We start from the raw sequence: 17,156 nt of genomic DNA, 5'->3' as shown, positions 1-17,156 counted from the left end.
TTCAATGTTGCCAACGTATAGTCGACCAATGTTTTTAGCTTAGAGTCTACGTTATGCAGCATCCACATGATCGCCAAACATAATCCGAACAGTTCGATCTCCAAAAAAGACAAATGTGGACTTTATTTACTAGACTTAATGATCTCAATGTAATGTAAATTTAAATATCTTTTAAACTGTATCGATATATAAGCGATCGGACATAGTTGAATATGAACTTCGGAAGTTTAACGATCGTGTGGAACTAGCTTAAGTATAATCGCTGTTTTTAAAGGTTGTTCGAATTGAAAGCAATTTATATTCGCTTAATAATGTAATCGGCTTCTTGTGAGTGTTTGAATATAACGTTTGTAATTGTAATCGCGCGATCTGTAAGTGGGGAAAGTATTTTTTTTTAAATAGAAATATTAAGGCAAAGATATTTTCTGATATAATGCTGTTACACACATGTTAATAATGCCCCCGAACACATAGCCATATGTATTTTAAATTCATCACGTCAAATTCATTTGTCGATAGGTAAGGCCTCCGAAATAGCCAGCAGTGTTGCATCATTTTCATTGGTTGATTTTGCATTCTATGCGCGGGAGATTTGAGAAACAAATTATTTTATGTGGTCACCTATCTTAGGTCAAGTGACCTAAGCGTTCATTGGAATATTCCGAGGAATTATACGCATTAATCCCGGCTCCTGAATTTCATCTTCGGACATCTGGTCAAAATTCAAAATCTCACCCCACTATCTTGATGTCCGTTAACAAAAGCGCGATTTTAAGACATTTTCCACTTCGCCCAACCACTCTGTGGAACCAGCTTTCGCCGGCGGTTTTTCCGAACCGATACGTCTTGGAAACCTTTAAGAAAGGAGCGTACTCTTTCCTTAAAGGCTGGCAACGCACCTGCAAGCTCCTCGGTGGTAATCACTTTCCATAAGGTGAGCCTTCTGCACATTTGCCCCCTATGACATAAAAAAAAATCGCCCACGTGCTCAGGCTTTCGACCAATGAAAGTGACTCGTTAAAATTGTATGTCTGTATTACCGCTATTAGAGCGTTCCTATACTTCGATGTTTATAAATTAAAAAGATGACCAATCGATTATTACATTCTTCCAAATACTTACAGATCAGTAATTTTAATAATTTCTTCTAAGGTGTGACCTAATTAATAATAATAATGTTTAAATATAATTTTTTACATTCGTTCAATTTTTTGACAAAATTTTGGAACACATCTTTTTTAAAACTTCTCTAAATCAGAATTTGAAAAAAAAACGCAAGACATTCGGATCAAAGATTGTTGATTATTTTTCATAACAAAAAAAATTTTTTTTTTTTTAAATACGGCGCAAGCTTAAGGTCAACCGTAGAAGAAAAACAGAAAGTGTGTGAAAATTGTTTTGTTATGTCGTTGTTACTATTAATACATTGTATATTCTGTTGTTGTTAACTATTTAAGGTGATCAAAACGTAGAATAAATATTTGAAAGTAAAACTATGGGTTTGAAATTGATTATGGCATGTTTCAAAGAGTGCGTCAAAAATCAACTGGGTTATTGCTTGCATGATAAAAACGATATTTAAAAAGCTTGTAGGGTTCGACGAAGCTTACTGCATGTCTTATTTTGACATTTAGGTTGCCATATGTAAAAATAAAAATTATGGTAGAAATAGGCATGGCAGTCCTAAAATTAAGGTAAGGATTTTTGTTTTTTATTAATTATTAGTTTTAAGTTATTAACACTAATTAAATAAATTATAACTTCATGGTCAATAATTCATTATTTAATTTAGATTTCGATTGACATATACTAATATAAACATATACAAGTTTAAGATTTTCGAAAAATTTCTATAATTGATCTCATTACTTTGATTCTATGACTTTTTCTGAATATAAATACTACTGAAATTATATTACTTATATTACAAGAATACTTTTATTGACAAATATGGCAAATTTAAATTCGTAGATATTTAAAATTAAATCCAATTTCATTCTAACTTTCCGCCGAAAATTAAGACAGTAAAATAAACAAAAAACTGAAATATTAAACTGGAAATGTTAAAAAATACATTTTCATAATATCTATGGCACTTTAAATATATTTTTATTAGTTTAAATATGGCTTATGTTTTGAATACAATTTCTTATAATCTTTGCATGACGCGAATGTTTAGTACTGACAGATACATAACGGCCATATTTGCGTTGCAGTTGTATATAATCTGTTATTATTTTTGACGTTTATAATCTGTTATCTACATTTAAAATCTGATTAAATAAATCGATTTTATGTAACTAGGTTTGATTTAAAAAACGAATAAAAAGTCTTAGAATTTAAGTTGGGAGACATCAAATGGTTTTTATATTTTTTAATTTTTTTTTTAAGAATTTTATCAATTTTTGAACAGGTTGAAATCACTCATCTCACATCCGAAACTTCAAGTATCTCGATAACAACGTACGAAGTTCAGGAGAAAATGCAAAACGAAGAAAAGTATAGTTAATTTTAATAAATTATTGTATACGTAAATAAAAAAAGCAATGTTAACGCCAAATCGACATAATATGCTTGTATCGTTACAATTTGATATATAATATTCCAATTTAAAATCTCATATAAAAATAATCTCATATATATGATCATTGAACGATCGAAGAGCTGAGTATAGTCCGACACAACTTAGATGTAGCATTGGCATTGAAACCGATTACTTCCGATTTATACAACCAAAATAAATAGCTGCCTATCGCGCCGTTCGACGCTATTCGTCGCTATAGATTCTCGCGTCAGTTCAACCCGAGAGAGCAAGTGCGTGTAAATCGACGTGTGAAATTGACGAATATATTAGGTCATATGATATTACAAGTTACTACGTTTGTGTAAAGATCATATTCGCATAAGAAATAAGTATTGTTAATTTGGGAGAGCTTACTTAATTCGGATGTGATCGGTTTTATGTAATTTTGCCGATGCTACATTTAAGTTGTGTCGTACTATACATAAGGTGACAATACATTGATTGAATAAGCGATATGATTACATTGCGTGGTATTCCTATGCCTTTATATAATGGCAACGCTACACTAAACTCAAGCTAATTTTTTTTTTAATTTGTGTAAGATATCTTAAGTCTATGAAAAAAAATTCCAGCCTGTAATTTGTTAATAACACTTCCGTTTAAATTGCAGTCAGGATTATTAACATACTATTGAAAAATATATATCAGTTGAATGTTAAATATTTTTTCGCTAGTGCCCCAAATATTTATCAGAGATCAATTTAAATGTATAATATTCCAAGAATCTTCGTACTATCATAAAAAAAATTAAATTAATAACAAATCAGTTCAACTTTATTTAAGTTGCCTCTTTTATAGTGCGAAAAGGACATATGTTACTTCTCTAATGGGATTGATTCTGTTGTAATATTGCTATCTCTGTCTCACATGTGTTGCAAGTTTTTTAGCCCTGTTATATTAATTTAAGAGATTGTGTACAGCAGATTCAGTACCAACACTATCGTTTACATTAATTAGGCACACACACATAATCAAATCGAAATTTCAAAAAATATTAACAGTAATTCCTATACATTTTAGTGTAAAATTATAGTGTTGACAGCTTACAAATATTTTTGACATTTAGACTTAATTTAATAGCTGGCAATTAAATAGCAATTAATGAAACAATTAACAATTTATATGCGTTGTATGTATGATTTTAGTGTAATCTATTCATGTATATGACTTTCTAAGAAGCAGTATTTTTTATTTCTACTATTTTTCAATATAACATTAATATGTAATATAATTATTTAAATAACTTTAACTTAGATTCTTGGATAAGCAAATTAAATTGCTAGCGTCACAGTATTGATATAACAAACTATTAATAACATTAAAATTATTTATCTAATATAGAGATAATAATTAAATAAATATTTTTTATAATATCATAAACTCAATAGAGATTTATGTTATCTGTTGAAATTTATAAATGATGTACCTTTTTATGATAATAAGCTTAATTATTGCATAGTTTTTTAGACAAATACTATAATATCCGTAGATTATTTATTTATCTAGATAGCCCTCTATCTACGACATACGAGTCAACTTCATTATCCTTGTGTGCGTGAGGTCGCAGCTACGCTTAACACTCGTCAAATATCATCCTCCTTATCCCAATTTTATTTGAGGTTGGCGCAGCATGTCTTCTCCCTCCATACTTCTCTGCCAGACGTCATCTCAAAAGTAACATTCTTTCTAACCATGTCGTCTTTCACACAATCCATCCATCGTTTCTTGGTCGTCCTCTACCTCTATATCCATCCACATCCATGCTCAAGGCCTTCCTCACAATATGTTCCTCATTCCTCATCATAACATGCCCATACCATGATAGCCGGCTTCCACATACTTCTCGGCTATCGGTGTCACCTTCAAACTTCCTCTTATGTACTCATTCCTTACTCTATCCATTCGCGTAACACCACAAATTCCTCTCAGCAGTCTTATCTCCGCAACATGCAATTGTCTTTCAGTCATCCCTTTTGTAGCCCAACACTCTGATCCCTATAGGACAGACACTAATCAAAAGTCATAATTATTTATAGTAAGACACAACTTAGATGTAGCATCGGAAAATGCAAGGAAACCGATTACTGCCGATTCACACAACCAATAGAAACAGCTCACTATCGCGCTATACGACGCTATTCATCGCTTTAGATTCTCGCGTCAGTTCAACCATGTCGACGTGTCAAACTGACGAATATATTGTGTCATATGATATTACAAGTTATTACGTTTGTGTAAAGATCATATTCACATAAGAAATAAATATTGATAATGTGGGTTAGCGTACTCAATTCGGATTTGATCGGTTTTACAAATTTTGGCGATACTACATTTAAGTTGTGTCGTACTATACTAGTGTGAGCGTACTTAGAAGCCAATCGTTGGACACTATTTTCTCGAGGCGCAAACTTTGACAGTTTATCTAGAATCTATGTAATCAATGATAATATCATTCATTCAAATATTTTAATTCCATGGCATTATTGTTCCACAGATTAAAAAATATATAAAATTTAAAAAGTATACAATCCTGAATTAATTGATCGTTTATTTATATTAGTATTATTAATACTACTCATACATCAGTTTAGGTCGTTATTAATATTTACTTTGAATAAAATGTAAATAAAGGTAAAAAAAATCTTTATAAGATTAATTGTTAATAAACAATGGCATAATATTTTTAAACTCATAGATATTCACAATACCAATTTTATCCAAAGAGGTTTAATTACACAGTTTATTTCACAGTTTCACTGACAATAAAAAATAGTACTAAATTGTAGATATATTAATGAAGCTATGAAATACATATACCATATGAACCTTGCCTTTATCTTATATATAAATTTATAAAATTGGATTTTATACGAATTTTTTAAAGTACATATTTATTTTTAAAAACAGTGAAACTATATGTTATAAATTTTACGTTTGCTTATCCAAACAATAGATTGAATAAAAGTAATATTTTTTTATTAATGTTTAAATGGTGTAAAACCACACCACCCCAAGGATAAAACATTGCTCTAAATTAATTAATTTCCAAAATACAAGAATTCATTATTTAATATAATTAATGTAGTCAAGTTAAGATTATTTGCAAAGATCAATAAAATAAGTAGGCAATCTACTGAAGTGTTTAAAAATAATATGTCATTATTTATAAACGGATAAACTAACAAGATACAACTATTTTATATATTTCCCATACTATTTTTTTTTCCTATTATTTACATTTTGTCCAAATAATTGATGTCATATAAATAGGTTAGGATATCAACTGCCATGCTTGTAAATTATTTATTGGAGAAGTGAATCTTGTAGTATCATGATTATTTGTAAGTATACTGCTGTTATAACTTAGTTATTTGCTGGATCAGTCAAGATAACCCAAAACCTTCTCTGAGAGGTCTTTGGCCAGTTTGACATTTACTGGTCGTTACGACCTTGTAGAGTGGATCACAGAAACAAATAAAAATCAATTGATATTTTATAGCTCTCTATTTTCAATTTTCGAAAGTTTAGCAATTCTTTTATATAAAAATCCTTCAGTTTATTTCTAAAAAGGCTTTATTGTGATGGCATGTAAATATGATTAATAACTTTATTTTCAAACAACGAATCGTTCCAAATATGAAATATCAGAATCTTAACATTTTTTTTTCCAAATTTAGAAATTTGTCTTGGCTGGTAGTTATACTGCCAATTACAATAGATAATTATTGCAATTACTGATTAAAAGATAAAATGGAATTTTTATTTTCACATGCTGATAGAAAACAAAAATATTAAAAAATAATCTTATTTTAATAAGCATATTATGTTTAATATAATAAAAGTGCAGCTTTCATTCTGGTTACAATTAAATATACATTTTTTTTTATCCCTGTGTAATCAGTTTTAAGTATATGGAGGCTATATTTAATGTTTTATTTAAAAAGTTTTAGAAAATAAGTTTTTAATGAGAGTAATGACAACATAAAAAAAGTCTTTATTTAAAAAACTAATGATGTATCTGTATCGTATAAATCCCCCACAAATTCTATTCTCGAATTGAAAAATGTATTACCAATAACATTGTATGATATTATCAGTATTTTTGTATATGTAACGCTATATTTTATAGTAGTATATTTTCGCTCAAAAATAATTTTCTAAGTGAGACTGATGTTTGTATTTTTTTTTATAGCCAAACAACTAAAAATTTTTGGAAAGTAATCTCATAATTTATTTTTGCTCAAATTTTTGTTTTATTTATAATCTTCTGTATTAAACGTCATTTAAATGTATTTCTTAGATAAATATTTTCTATAGTATTTTTGTTTATAACATCAATTAAACGTAGATTTCTCGAATTATTTCTTAGAATAGGATTATTTATAACTGCATTTACAATTTTATGCTTACGAATATATGAAAAATATATTTTTGGGATTTTAATATTCGATCCCAGATGCTTAGGCTAGTATTGTATAAGCGTTTGGTTATTCTAATGGAAATGAATTACATATATAATATGCAACCGAAAATTGTAACAATAATTATCCAAAAATCTTTCTAACATTAGTAAAAAAAAAAAATTAAATGTCAAAAATATTTAAAATAAGAACATTGCCATTAGAACGTAACCAATCAACGAGTTGTTCAAATGTAGCGTTATAATTGTTGTTTAATCTGTAATTGTGTACAGTGTTTTGTATTATCTGTAATGTTGATCGCTAGTGCTGTGTTGTATCTGTGCAAGGAACGTACTTACTGTTTGTATATCAAGGGTTTCAATTAAACGTGTATTTAAAAGTTTTATGGATCTATTTTTAATATACACCCTTTTACCTCATAGCATCTACATTTTAAGATGCCTTAGGTTTTTATACAGGCCATAAATCTACCTATATTAACAGTTTTAAAATAAAGTAATAAAAAAAAAACAAAAAACCTTCTACAAGTATAATAGTAATGGTGAATAATATATTTATTAACTTTAATTAATGTACATATATTAGAATCAAAATCATAAGGGAATCATTCTAATGAGGAAAACAACCTATTTTGAATCAAAACGAACAATTCCAAAGTATTCTTATACAACTTAAGTTACTCAATTTAATACGGATGAAATTACAATGAGCAGGAACGCTTATCGTAAGAAAGCCTGACTTTTTGAGAAAAACTCCGAGCCCTACGGACTCGTACGTAGATTGAATGCTGATGATCACTGATGATGTTGCCCTACCAATACAAATTTATCATCGCAGCTTTAAACATCCGTTCGGAACTTATATATAAGTTATAGTTACAACAGAATTTATATGTAGCATTGACAAATACAATCGATAATATGACGAATGTATTTCTTTATATGATATTACAAGTTATTACGTTTGCGTAATGAGTATTTTCATATAAGAAGAAGATTTACGTTTTTGGCGCGCTTAATTCGGATGTGATCGGTTTTACGAATTTTGCCGATGCTACATAGCCATCGACAGTATTTGACATATCACGTTCCAAAATCGCATCATTTGGTATAAGTTTTATATATATTGTTATAATAGTTTATTTAAATAAGCATTTTATACACGTGTCCCCATTTGTTTATATAGATGTACAGAATTGCACATATTAGTACTTGTGTTCACTATTTTCACTGATTTTAAGTGTTTTTGTGCTAACATATGTGGTGATTGGCTCAAGGTAAGGAATTTGTTTGTGTTTAACTGTTAAATTTAAATATTGATTGTCGACTGCAATCATTACATGCCTTGAGAGCTGGCGATCAATTTTCTAAATGACATTATTAATAGTTATAATAGTGTCATTTGAGACGTTAAGATTCTGTCTACATTAGTAGCGCTGCACTTTCTTTGTTTCCAAAATTTGGACCATCCGCCTGAGAGAATTCTGTATCCATTTTTTTTTAATTTAAAGCGCTGTAACTGAAAAAAATGCAGCGATGTAGCACTGTACCGAAATATTTATCAATACGATACATGCTCAATTAATAATCCGAAATCCTTGCCAGCTCCCTAGCAAACACATCCTACAAAAAAAATGTGTGTTTACAGGAGAATAAACATTAATTTTTCCTATAGTTTCCAATAACCTTAATAAACACATAATGTTTATTTCGTATATAGAAATTAACGTTTGAATTAGTCAAATATGTCGTTATCCAGTTTAAAATTCGAACCTAGGGGTGTTACCATATCAAATAAATCGATGACATTGATATGTTAGTAAAGTGTGGAAGCTTTTTGACATTGACATTAGACAGCTTCTCGATCAATATCATGCCCATTACACAATGAAAAAAATAAGGTATAAGATAAGGAATAACGAACAAGAAATAAGGAGTAGTGGAATCCAGCAATGGCAGCACCGTTAATCTATTCATAATTCAAAAATAAGAAATAAGAATAAAATTTCCGTCGCGGTGGGAATTTGTTTTTTATTGCTTATAACGAGCCAATTGCAGGGCATTTTTTCAACGAAGTGTTGTAAAACTAACAGCAGCACGTACCTAACTAGTAGCAGGTATTCAACCGCTGTGATTGGTTGAATATTGTAGCCTATTGTGTTTTGGTTGCTGCGCCTGTGCTGTATTCCTTATTCCTTATCTCTTATTTTTTCATTGAGTAATGGGCTTTACTCAAGATGTATTGATGATGATAATGATTTAGTATATTGTATCGATTGGTCTAGTAACACCCTAAGACTAATTACATAATCCCATTTTAACTTATAGCAGTAATATCAACCAATATAGTTTTTTATTTATTTGTACTAAACTATTTTTAATTTCTCTTTTTTTTCTATTTTTACAAAAGAAATAGAACAGGTTTTCTAATTCTAGTGTTTGTTTTATTTTTCAGACAAGATTATAAAGCCGCTTTTTTAAAACTGGCAACTTTATAATTTACACCAAAGAAAAGGTAAATTCGTTTGTATTTTCTTCGATATAAGAAGAAAATATATAAACGACAAATTATTAATTTGAATTATCTTTAGGGATAAGTAATTTTATTATTATAAATGTATTTCATGTATTTAAGATTTACACTAATGTTTTTAATTTTGACACGACCTAACTTGTTAGTGAGATTTTGTATATTTTTTATTATAATAATTTCAGAACGTTAAATTATTTTGCACTTTTATACAAATAATATTTTGAAATAAATAATATGTTTAATTTCGTTTTATTTTTCATTACATTTAAAAAAAAAAAAACAAACTCTCCGATATTTTTCATTTATTTATTTATATTTAATAAAAAGAAATCGACAAAACATTTAAATACATATAAAAAACCCAATTTTTGCGCATAGACAATACACTATTTTCGTCTATCAAACCTTGTATAATCTGTAAACAATGCTTCGTAATGATAAATTTGGCTTTCTTTTGCACAAATAAATTTCGGTAGTCTTGCGATCATTTGGTTTGCCCCGCGAGACATTGTTCTTTCGGCATAAATTTCCAATACTGCCTTTTTTGTTTCGTTCAGTTGCAATATATCAGCTGGTTTTATATTCAAAATCTTATTATTTAATTTATCTGTATCATCAGAAACGCATTCGGATATCGAATTAGTGTCAACGACTTTTGTACCATCGGCAGATTCTATAATGTATGATCTATCAAAGTCCTTGAGTTGAGTACTCTTGAATTGATTTTGAGATGATACAGTTATTTCTACGTCTTTATTGGTGGCTGCAGACAAATATATAGCATTGATTTGTTCCGAATACTGCGTCTCTGCTCCGACATGACTAGATCTTTTGTCATCGACTTTTATGTCACAATTGATTTCTTCATCTATTTTCCCAATACCACGACAGCAACAGGGAGAAAACGTATTTGTTTTCAAATTCAATTTAGCTGCTAATTGATTACATAAGCATCCTACATTATCTTGTACATTAGACATATTACTACATTCACTGATATTTGCCCTAGTTGGGTATATTCCTTCCTCGAATTCGATTTTACTAGATACTCTTGTGGAAATCGAACTTTTATCTAAGTAATAATTTGTCGTGCTATTTGAATTCTTTAAATAATTATTCTTTGATGAGGCATATGTTAGATTTTCGGCTGATCGGATGTTGTTCACTTCGAAATCTTCATGATCGCTGCTGTCTGACGTTAGAACAGCTCGTAATAATTGATGTATCTCCTGAATTTCGGTCTTGGTTTTATTTTCTTTAATCTCACTTGCGCGTTCAAGTATTTGCTTGAAAATTCTCCTTTTCTCTTCTTTATTAAATTTTTTAATTTTGAAATTTCTTTTGGTCTCTGTTTTACCGTCTGAATTTTTTATAGAAACACTCGTTGCTGATTTGTCATCTTTGTCATCGTTGGTTGCGTCTGTTTTCTCTAAGCTTGTATTTACTTCTAGTTGACTGGTTTCGTTGCTGGTTATGATTACCTGGGATTTATTTTTATCTTCGATTACAGATAACTCGATGACATTTTTGTCTTTTAATTCTTCAGTCGGCAATTGTATGTTTTGTTTACTTAAGGATTTATTATTATCAGAAGAATTAGCTAAATCTATTGTCGTTTTATGAATGGAATATGGTTGCGTTTCAAATGTGTCGCTGTAACCAGTAGAAACCGTTTGAAATTTTTCAGAAATCTTTTTGGAGAATTCATTGTTCATAGCAGACAAACATACATTGTGTTTATTTTTTGGTAACAGTTTAGCTGATTTATTGTAATTCTTAATCATTATTTTGATATTAACATCTCTTTTTTCGGCGTCTTCTTGAGATAATTTTGGTTTATCTTGTAGAACATAAATTTGTTTTGATGACTTACATGGATTATTAATTTCAGGTTTGTCAGGCACTTTTATTAACGTATCGGCTGATTCTTTGTCTTTTGTCTTATCTGCCTGTCTGAATTTTAAATTAAGACTAATCTCGATAGTGTTTGATAAACTTGTATCACTTTTACATTCCTTTGTTGCCATAGTTTGTTCTTCCAAGACCATATCCGGATCCGTTGTCAAAATTCTTTGAACTTGTGAATCTCTATACATATCTTTCACGAAATGCATTCTGTTTTGGTCATTTTTAACATAGTCTCGTCTTTCAAAAAGAGTTTGGCCGTCTTCATCTTGAACTTTAATATTAAATCCTTCTCTTATTTCTTCTGTACTTGCCGTGGAACGTCGTAATTTTAACATGATATTTTCCCTAGAATTGATGTGTATAATGTCGTGGCTGTCAGCTTGTGGTAAGCATCCCTTTGATTCGTTTCTTGGAAACGGTAACTTTTTGAGGTGCAAACCAGCCTTTTTTGGCGCACTCTTGTTGGGTGTTGGAGCTGAACACATAGTAGGGGGAGGTGCCGGAGGACATGGATACTGTACTACTTTACGTCTATTTGCGCAGTTAGGTCTACAATCCTTTTGATTAAAATTTGAACTTGAAACCTTCTCAGCAAGGCGCTTAATTCCTGACATACATTTGCTTGAGCAGTTTTGACTTGGACTTGGTGCTGGAATTATTTTAAGAGACAATTTAGATTCCTTTGGAGACGTTGTATTAGATAATTGATTCTTAAGTGGCCAAGGGAAATCATTACTGAAGCATTTTTCGCATTTTTCACATTTTGCGCATTTTTCACGTGATTTCAATTTGGGAGGCGATCTCGAAGAGTTTCGTGGACAGGCTTTTGCGACTGAATCACACGATATACATCTTGATTTATTGCTATCGGATGATTTTTTGCTAGCGGAACTATTAGAAAATGGAGACTGATTTTTAGGGCAGATACAGACATGAGATATTTTAGGTGAAGAATTTATTGGGCTATGACCTCGTGGCAGGATAGGTTTGAAATCAATAGATCCGTTTGATATTAATGAAATTTCAGAAGGTGATTCTGATGGTTCATTGCAAGGTGTATTTGTTATCTGAACCAGAGAAAGAATCGGTGAGCAAGGCTTTGGACATGATGAAGGAGTTGGAACAGCACAAGATGGTGGTGGTGTACATGCCTTAGGTTTCGGACTGGGTGGATCTTCTTCCTTTACGCACATACCGCTGCATGAAGGTTCAGGTATTTGACATATCGGCCGTGGAATAACTTGAGCGTGTTTTGGATTCCGAGACCCTTTGCAGATATCACAGTTGAGAGCACCTTTGAATGATAAAATACCTTCCACTGCTGTGTCTGATGGTTGTTTCGAAAGCTCATCTACAACACTACCGCAACTGTCCCTTAACAATACTTTTTTCTTACATTTCTTCTTAGGCTTTTGGCATATTTCTATTTCAGAGTCGTGGGCGTTGGGACAGGCAGGCCGACAATTTGGCTCGGATGTGTCATCGTTAACTCCCCATTTCGACTTGTTGCTTTTTGCGTAAATCTTTCTCCGTTTGAAAACTTCTAGAGAATCTTTTGGCGATACCCTTTTTCTAACAGTATGAGTTTGTGGATCAAAATATCTATGTACCAATTTTCTCAAAAAGTTAGAATTTTTAAAATCATCTATATGGATCTCCTCTTCAACCTTACAACGACTACAGGAGGAAGTTTCACAGGAGGATACGATTGTGGAAGTCTTATAATCATCATGAATGTGAGAACACGACTTAGAGACGTCGCCTTGATTTCTAAAACTTTTTAAAGAATTATTACAAGGCGATCCACGTAATTCGTTGTTGCTGACGCACCAGGATAGTAAGTTAATTCCTAGTGGTGGTAAATCTTTGTAGTAGTCTTGTAAAAAACTTTCGGCTAACTCGCATTTCTTAGATCGAGGTAATATTAGCGATGATTTATCGTCTAAATCGGTGTTTATTTTTAATCTGTAAAAGAAAGAATAAGAGAAAAATATTAACGACTCCAATTTCGACTCATACAAAATATTTTGTATTAAAGTAAATTTTAATAGGTTGAGTTTATTATATAAAGTACTAATGATCCGACCCGGCTTAGCACGGGTTTAATACTGATAGTTAATATACTACAAAAATTGTTTTTTACAATATCACATTAGAAACTTTTTAAAATTTTCAGTGTTTCTTTACAATATTTTTCATGTAATATATACAGAAACCTTCCTATCGAATCACTCTATCTATTAAAAAAAAAAACTTCATCAAAATCCCTCATTTTAAAGATCTAAGTATACACAGGGTCAGACAGCGGTAAGCGACTTTGTTTTATACTATGTAATGATTAATTTTTGACTTACATTGGTTTCTTGATATCCCTTATGTCTCTTTGAGTTATTATTCGAACACTAATAACATCGCGTCCTTTTGGTGTGTAAATATTACTAGTATTGCTGGGCTGTACGGCTGTGTTTTCGTCTTTTGTTATAATATTACATTTTTCTTCTTGTTCTTCTTTTGAATTTTTATCTTTCACACTAACCCTGACTTGGATATCGTTTGACGTGTCCTTCGTAAATGTTTTATTGTTTATTGTTTTACTGTTTACTATTTTACTGTTTACTGTTTCTTTATTTAAATTTGAGTTTGAATTCAATTTCTCATACTCAACTATATTATAAACTTGCTCATCACTCGAGTTTTTATCATCGCTGCTTGTTTCGGAAAAGTAATTTTGAGGTATATCAATAACGATGTATTCTGAACTTTCTGTTTCGACTTTTTTAACTAAATTCTTCGAATGTAAAACAAATTCGATTTTACGAGAAAACGGTTTCGATTTCTCGATGAACCATTTTTGATCGGAATATGCAATTTCTATATTTTTATCCTTTTGTTGACTTGGGTAAAGCATGCTGACTATCTTCGGAACAGGTTTGTCTGTGATCGTTTTTGGTATCATCCATGCTTGTATATTTTGTCGCATGAAATTGACCTTCGGATGTATATATGAGTTGATTTTAGACGAGTCTCCTATCTGTGAATTCCCCGTTGTTACCTCACTTTTTGAGCTAAAAATGACACCAGTATTTTTGTACACACAATCCATCAACTCGAAAACTGTACTACTACTGGTGGTATACATGCTGTTGTTCCATCGTATTCTTACGCTATTACGTGAATCAATTTTTTTAGACATAAAACGCTTAAACCAATCCTTTCCTACCATGTAATCTTGAGAGATTTCATTTATATTTTCAACAGGAATTTCAGGCGTGTATTTATTAACACCGCCAATTTTTATCATTAGTCCATCTCCAAGTTCACAACGACCTGCAGTAACGCCCTGTTTCGATCTAAAAGGTTGCTTCGGCTTCTTTTTATTCTTTTTTCCAAAAAATAAAAACCTCTTTCCTTCCCCTTTCTCCTTTTTAGTGGACTTCTCTTTAGGTAATTCGAGTTGAACTTTCTTCTTTTGCTTTTTTGATATGGAATTTTGTGAGCTTTCTTCGAGATTGAATTTCTTACCCCATAACCGAAACATATCTTTTACATCGTGGCAGTCATTCTCACCAGAATCGGCAGGCCAATTAGGAGATTCTTTTTCATCAATACCTGATTTGCTGTAAGAAGGATTCGACATCGGAGCATTACTTGCATTAGCGATTGATGGCATCGGACTGTATACTTTTATCTTTGAATATGACCGCGATTCGAGTGAGGGTGGATCAGAAGCGATTGATACATCTTTCTTACTTGGAACGCTCAATTTGCTGGAATTTTTTATTGTAATTGGTTTTTCTTTTTTGTTCAAACCTCGTCTTAATGCCTCAAAGCGTCTACGCAGTATTGAGGCACTTTTCAATTCTGGTACATGTTTGTCTTTATTATTTAAATTGCTGTCTTCTTTCTCGGATGTAAAAATCTTCCTATATTCCCTTTCCAATTTGTTTTCTATGAAATCGTTGGACGTTCTTGTGTTTTCATTGCTCGGATTCTCTAAGTTATGCACGTGTTGTACGAGTGAATCTGAAGATAAATTTCTGCTGTCGTCTGCATTTGCTACATCTGATTTAACTATTATAGTTGGTGTATCCTTATATCTACTACTATTTACTAGCATTTTCCTCGTAGGACTCTCTTTTAATAATGGTATATTTTGTAATAGAATTGGCTTATCAATTCGTTTGATCTGTGTACTTATCTTACTCTTTTGAGTGTACGAACTTATGACAGTCTTTTCAATACTCGCGAAGATTGGACTAGTTGAATTTGATATTTTTTTAATGATAGGTGATAGTTTTTTGCTCAGTACATGTACTTTAACGTTTTCAATTTCACCTCCAACACACTTCGACGATGTTTTCTTGTGATTTAAATAAGCTTCGTCGTAATTTGTGATTTCGCAATGATTTGCTTTTCCTTAAAAAGTCAATTTAAATTAATCTATATTAATACTATAAATGTTAACGTAGCTCTATCAGCCTTTCTCTCGTCGCTCTTTTACGACCAAACCGCTGAATCGAATTTGATGAAATTTGCTATGAATCAAACTTGAACTCCAAGAATGGACAAAGGCTACTTTTTTGCAACAAACACTCTAAAACGCGAGCGACTACTAGCTTAAAATAGTTTCAACCACGGAAATTATGCCAATACGACAGAAACATATTAATTAGAGATTTATTTTCCGATTGCATTCTAGGTTTTCTACTGTGCATTTCCATTTTCAAAAGCTCATAAATAATCAAAATGAGCGCCTGGAGACAAGCTGGTCTAAATTCCACAAATTACTCCCAACGTTGCTGCTAAAATTTTGCGGCGATCTTTAAAACCAGAATTACGAACAGAGGCATTACGACGAGATATTTCCCATGTTCGTATCACACCATGGACTGACGGCAGGCCAGCACATTTACATTTTATTTTGAATTACTGATAGATAACTTTCAATATCATCAGCCATTTTAGTCGTTTCTATTATACTTACTCTGATCAAAAGCTACATCAGGAGAACCGACAGCCTTTTCCTCTGCCTGTGGTAAGTAAATCCGTCTAACTCTCTTCCTGCAGACGGTTTTCACACTTCCAACGCCAACGTCTGCAAAACCTGCAGTGTACCTCTGAGATCTATACACCTGATGCGAATTGAAGTATTGATCTTTGTGCTTCACCCGTTTGCAAGTACAGATATCGATTTTACATTGACATTCGAAATCTCTCGAGTTTTTAATCGTTTCTATAAAATAACCTTGATTATAATCGTGATCGTTATAAAGATTATCGTTTCTACCTCTCATCGGACAGGCGCCTTTAGTTTCTCTCATTTCTCCTTAGTTATCATTATCTTCTTTATGCCTCATATTTACTTTTATCCGTTTTTACTTACTAAATAGAAACTTTTTTCGAATGAATAAGATCTACTTCACATTATTATTTTCATTGGATTTACTACAATTTTTTAAATTTACAGCAAATTTTTATAACATATTTTGACATTTAAACTTCTTTTCATAATTTTCGTATTTGAGTTGTATTGAATACCCGAATAAGAATTTTATGCTTGATAACGGTGAAAATTTTAAATATTTATTGTTTTACATTTAAAAGTATGCTTATTAATTTAACTTTTCGTTCTAGTTAAAATGTTCATGAACATATTTTAAAGAAGAATTTTTATTTTTTTTTAAATTATTATTTTTCTTAATTTCAATAAA

At 31.0% G+C, this 17,156-nt stretch overlaps 2 protein-coding genes and 1 pseudogene across 6 annotated transcripts in view; 2 read left to right on the top strand and 1 right to left on the bottom strand.

Annotated features, from left to right (window-relative positions):
* Positions 1-9,613, top strand: part of LOC124541265 (phosphatidylinositol 4-phosphate 5-kinase type-1 alpha) — an 84,472-nt gene extending 74,859 nt beyond the window's left edge. For 2 of the 5 annotated variants that reach the window (XM_047119167.1, XM_047119166.1), the window contains exon 17: positions 2,414-3,874. In XM_047119167.1, the coding sequence (XP_046975123.1) occupies positions 2,414-2,509 (96 nt within the window). In that variant the 3' untranslated portion in view covers positions 2,510-3,874. Of the gene's footprint in view, positions 1-2,413; positions 3,879-9,459 lie in introns of those variants that run through there. The other 3 variants (XM_047119163.1, XM_047119161.1, XM_047119165.1) reach the window with 3 other exon arrangements.
* Positions 9,614-9,914: 301 nt separating this feature from the next.
* On the bottom strand, positions 9,915-16,923 carry LOC124541273. The gene is made up of 3 exons (XM_047119178.1): positions 16,430-16,923; positions 13,800-15,861; positions 9,915-13,410 (listed from the first exon to the last, which is right to left on the bottom strand). Exons 1-3 carry the CDS (start codon positions 16,764-16,766, stop codon positions 9,924-9,926), a joined length of 5,886 nt encoding a protein of 1,961 aa, XP_046975134.1. The 5' UTR covers positions 16,767-16,923; the 3' UTR covers positions 9,915-9,923.
* Positions 16,115-16,378, top strand: LOC124541146 (annotated as a pseudogene).
* Positions 16,924-17,156: the final 233 nt, after the last annotated feature.

The sequence above is a fragment of the Vanessa cardui genome, chromosome 27 (assembly GCF_905220365.1).
Source record: "Vanessa cardui chromosome 27, ilVanCard2.1, whole genome shotgun sequence".
In the NCBI taxonomy this organism is placed as follows: Eukaryota; Metazoa; Arthropoda; class Insecta; order Lepidoptera; family Nymphalidae; genus Vanessa; species Vanessa cardui.
This window is presented reverse-complemented; position numbering and strand designations above follow the sequence as displayed.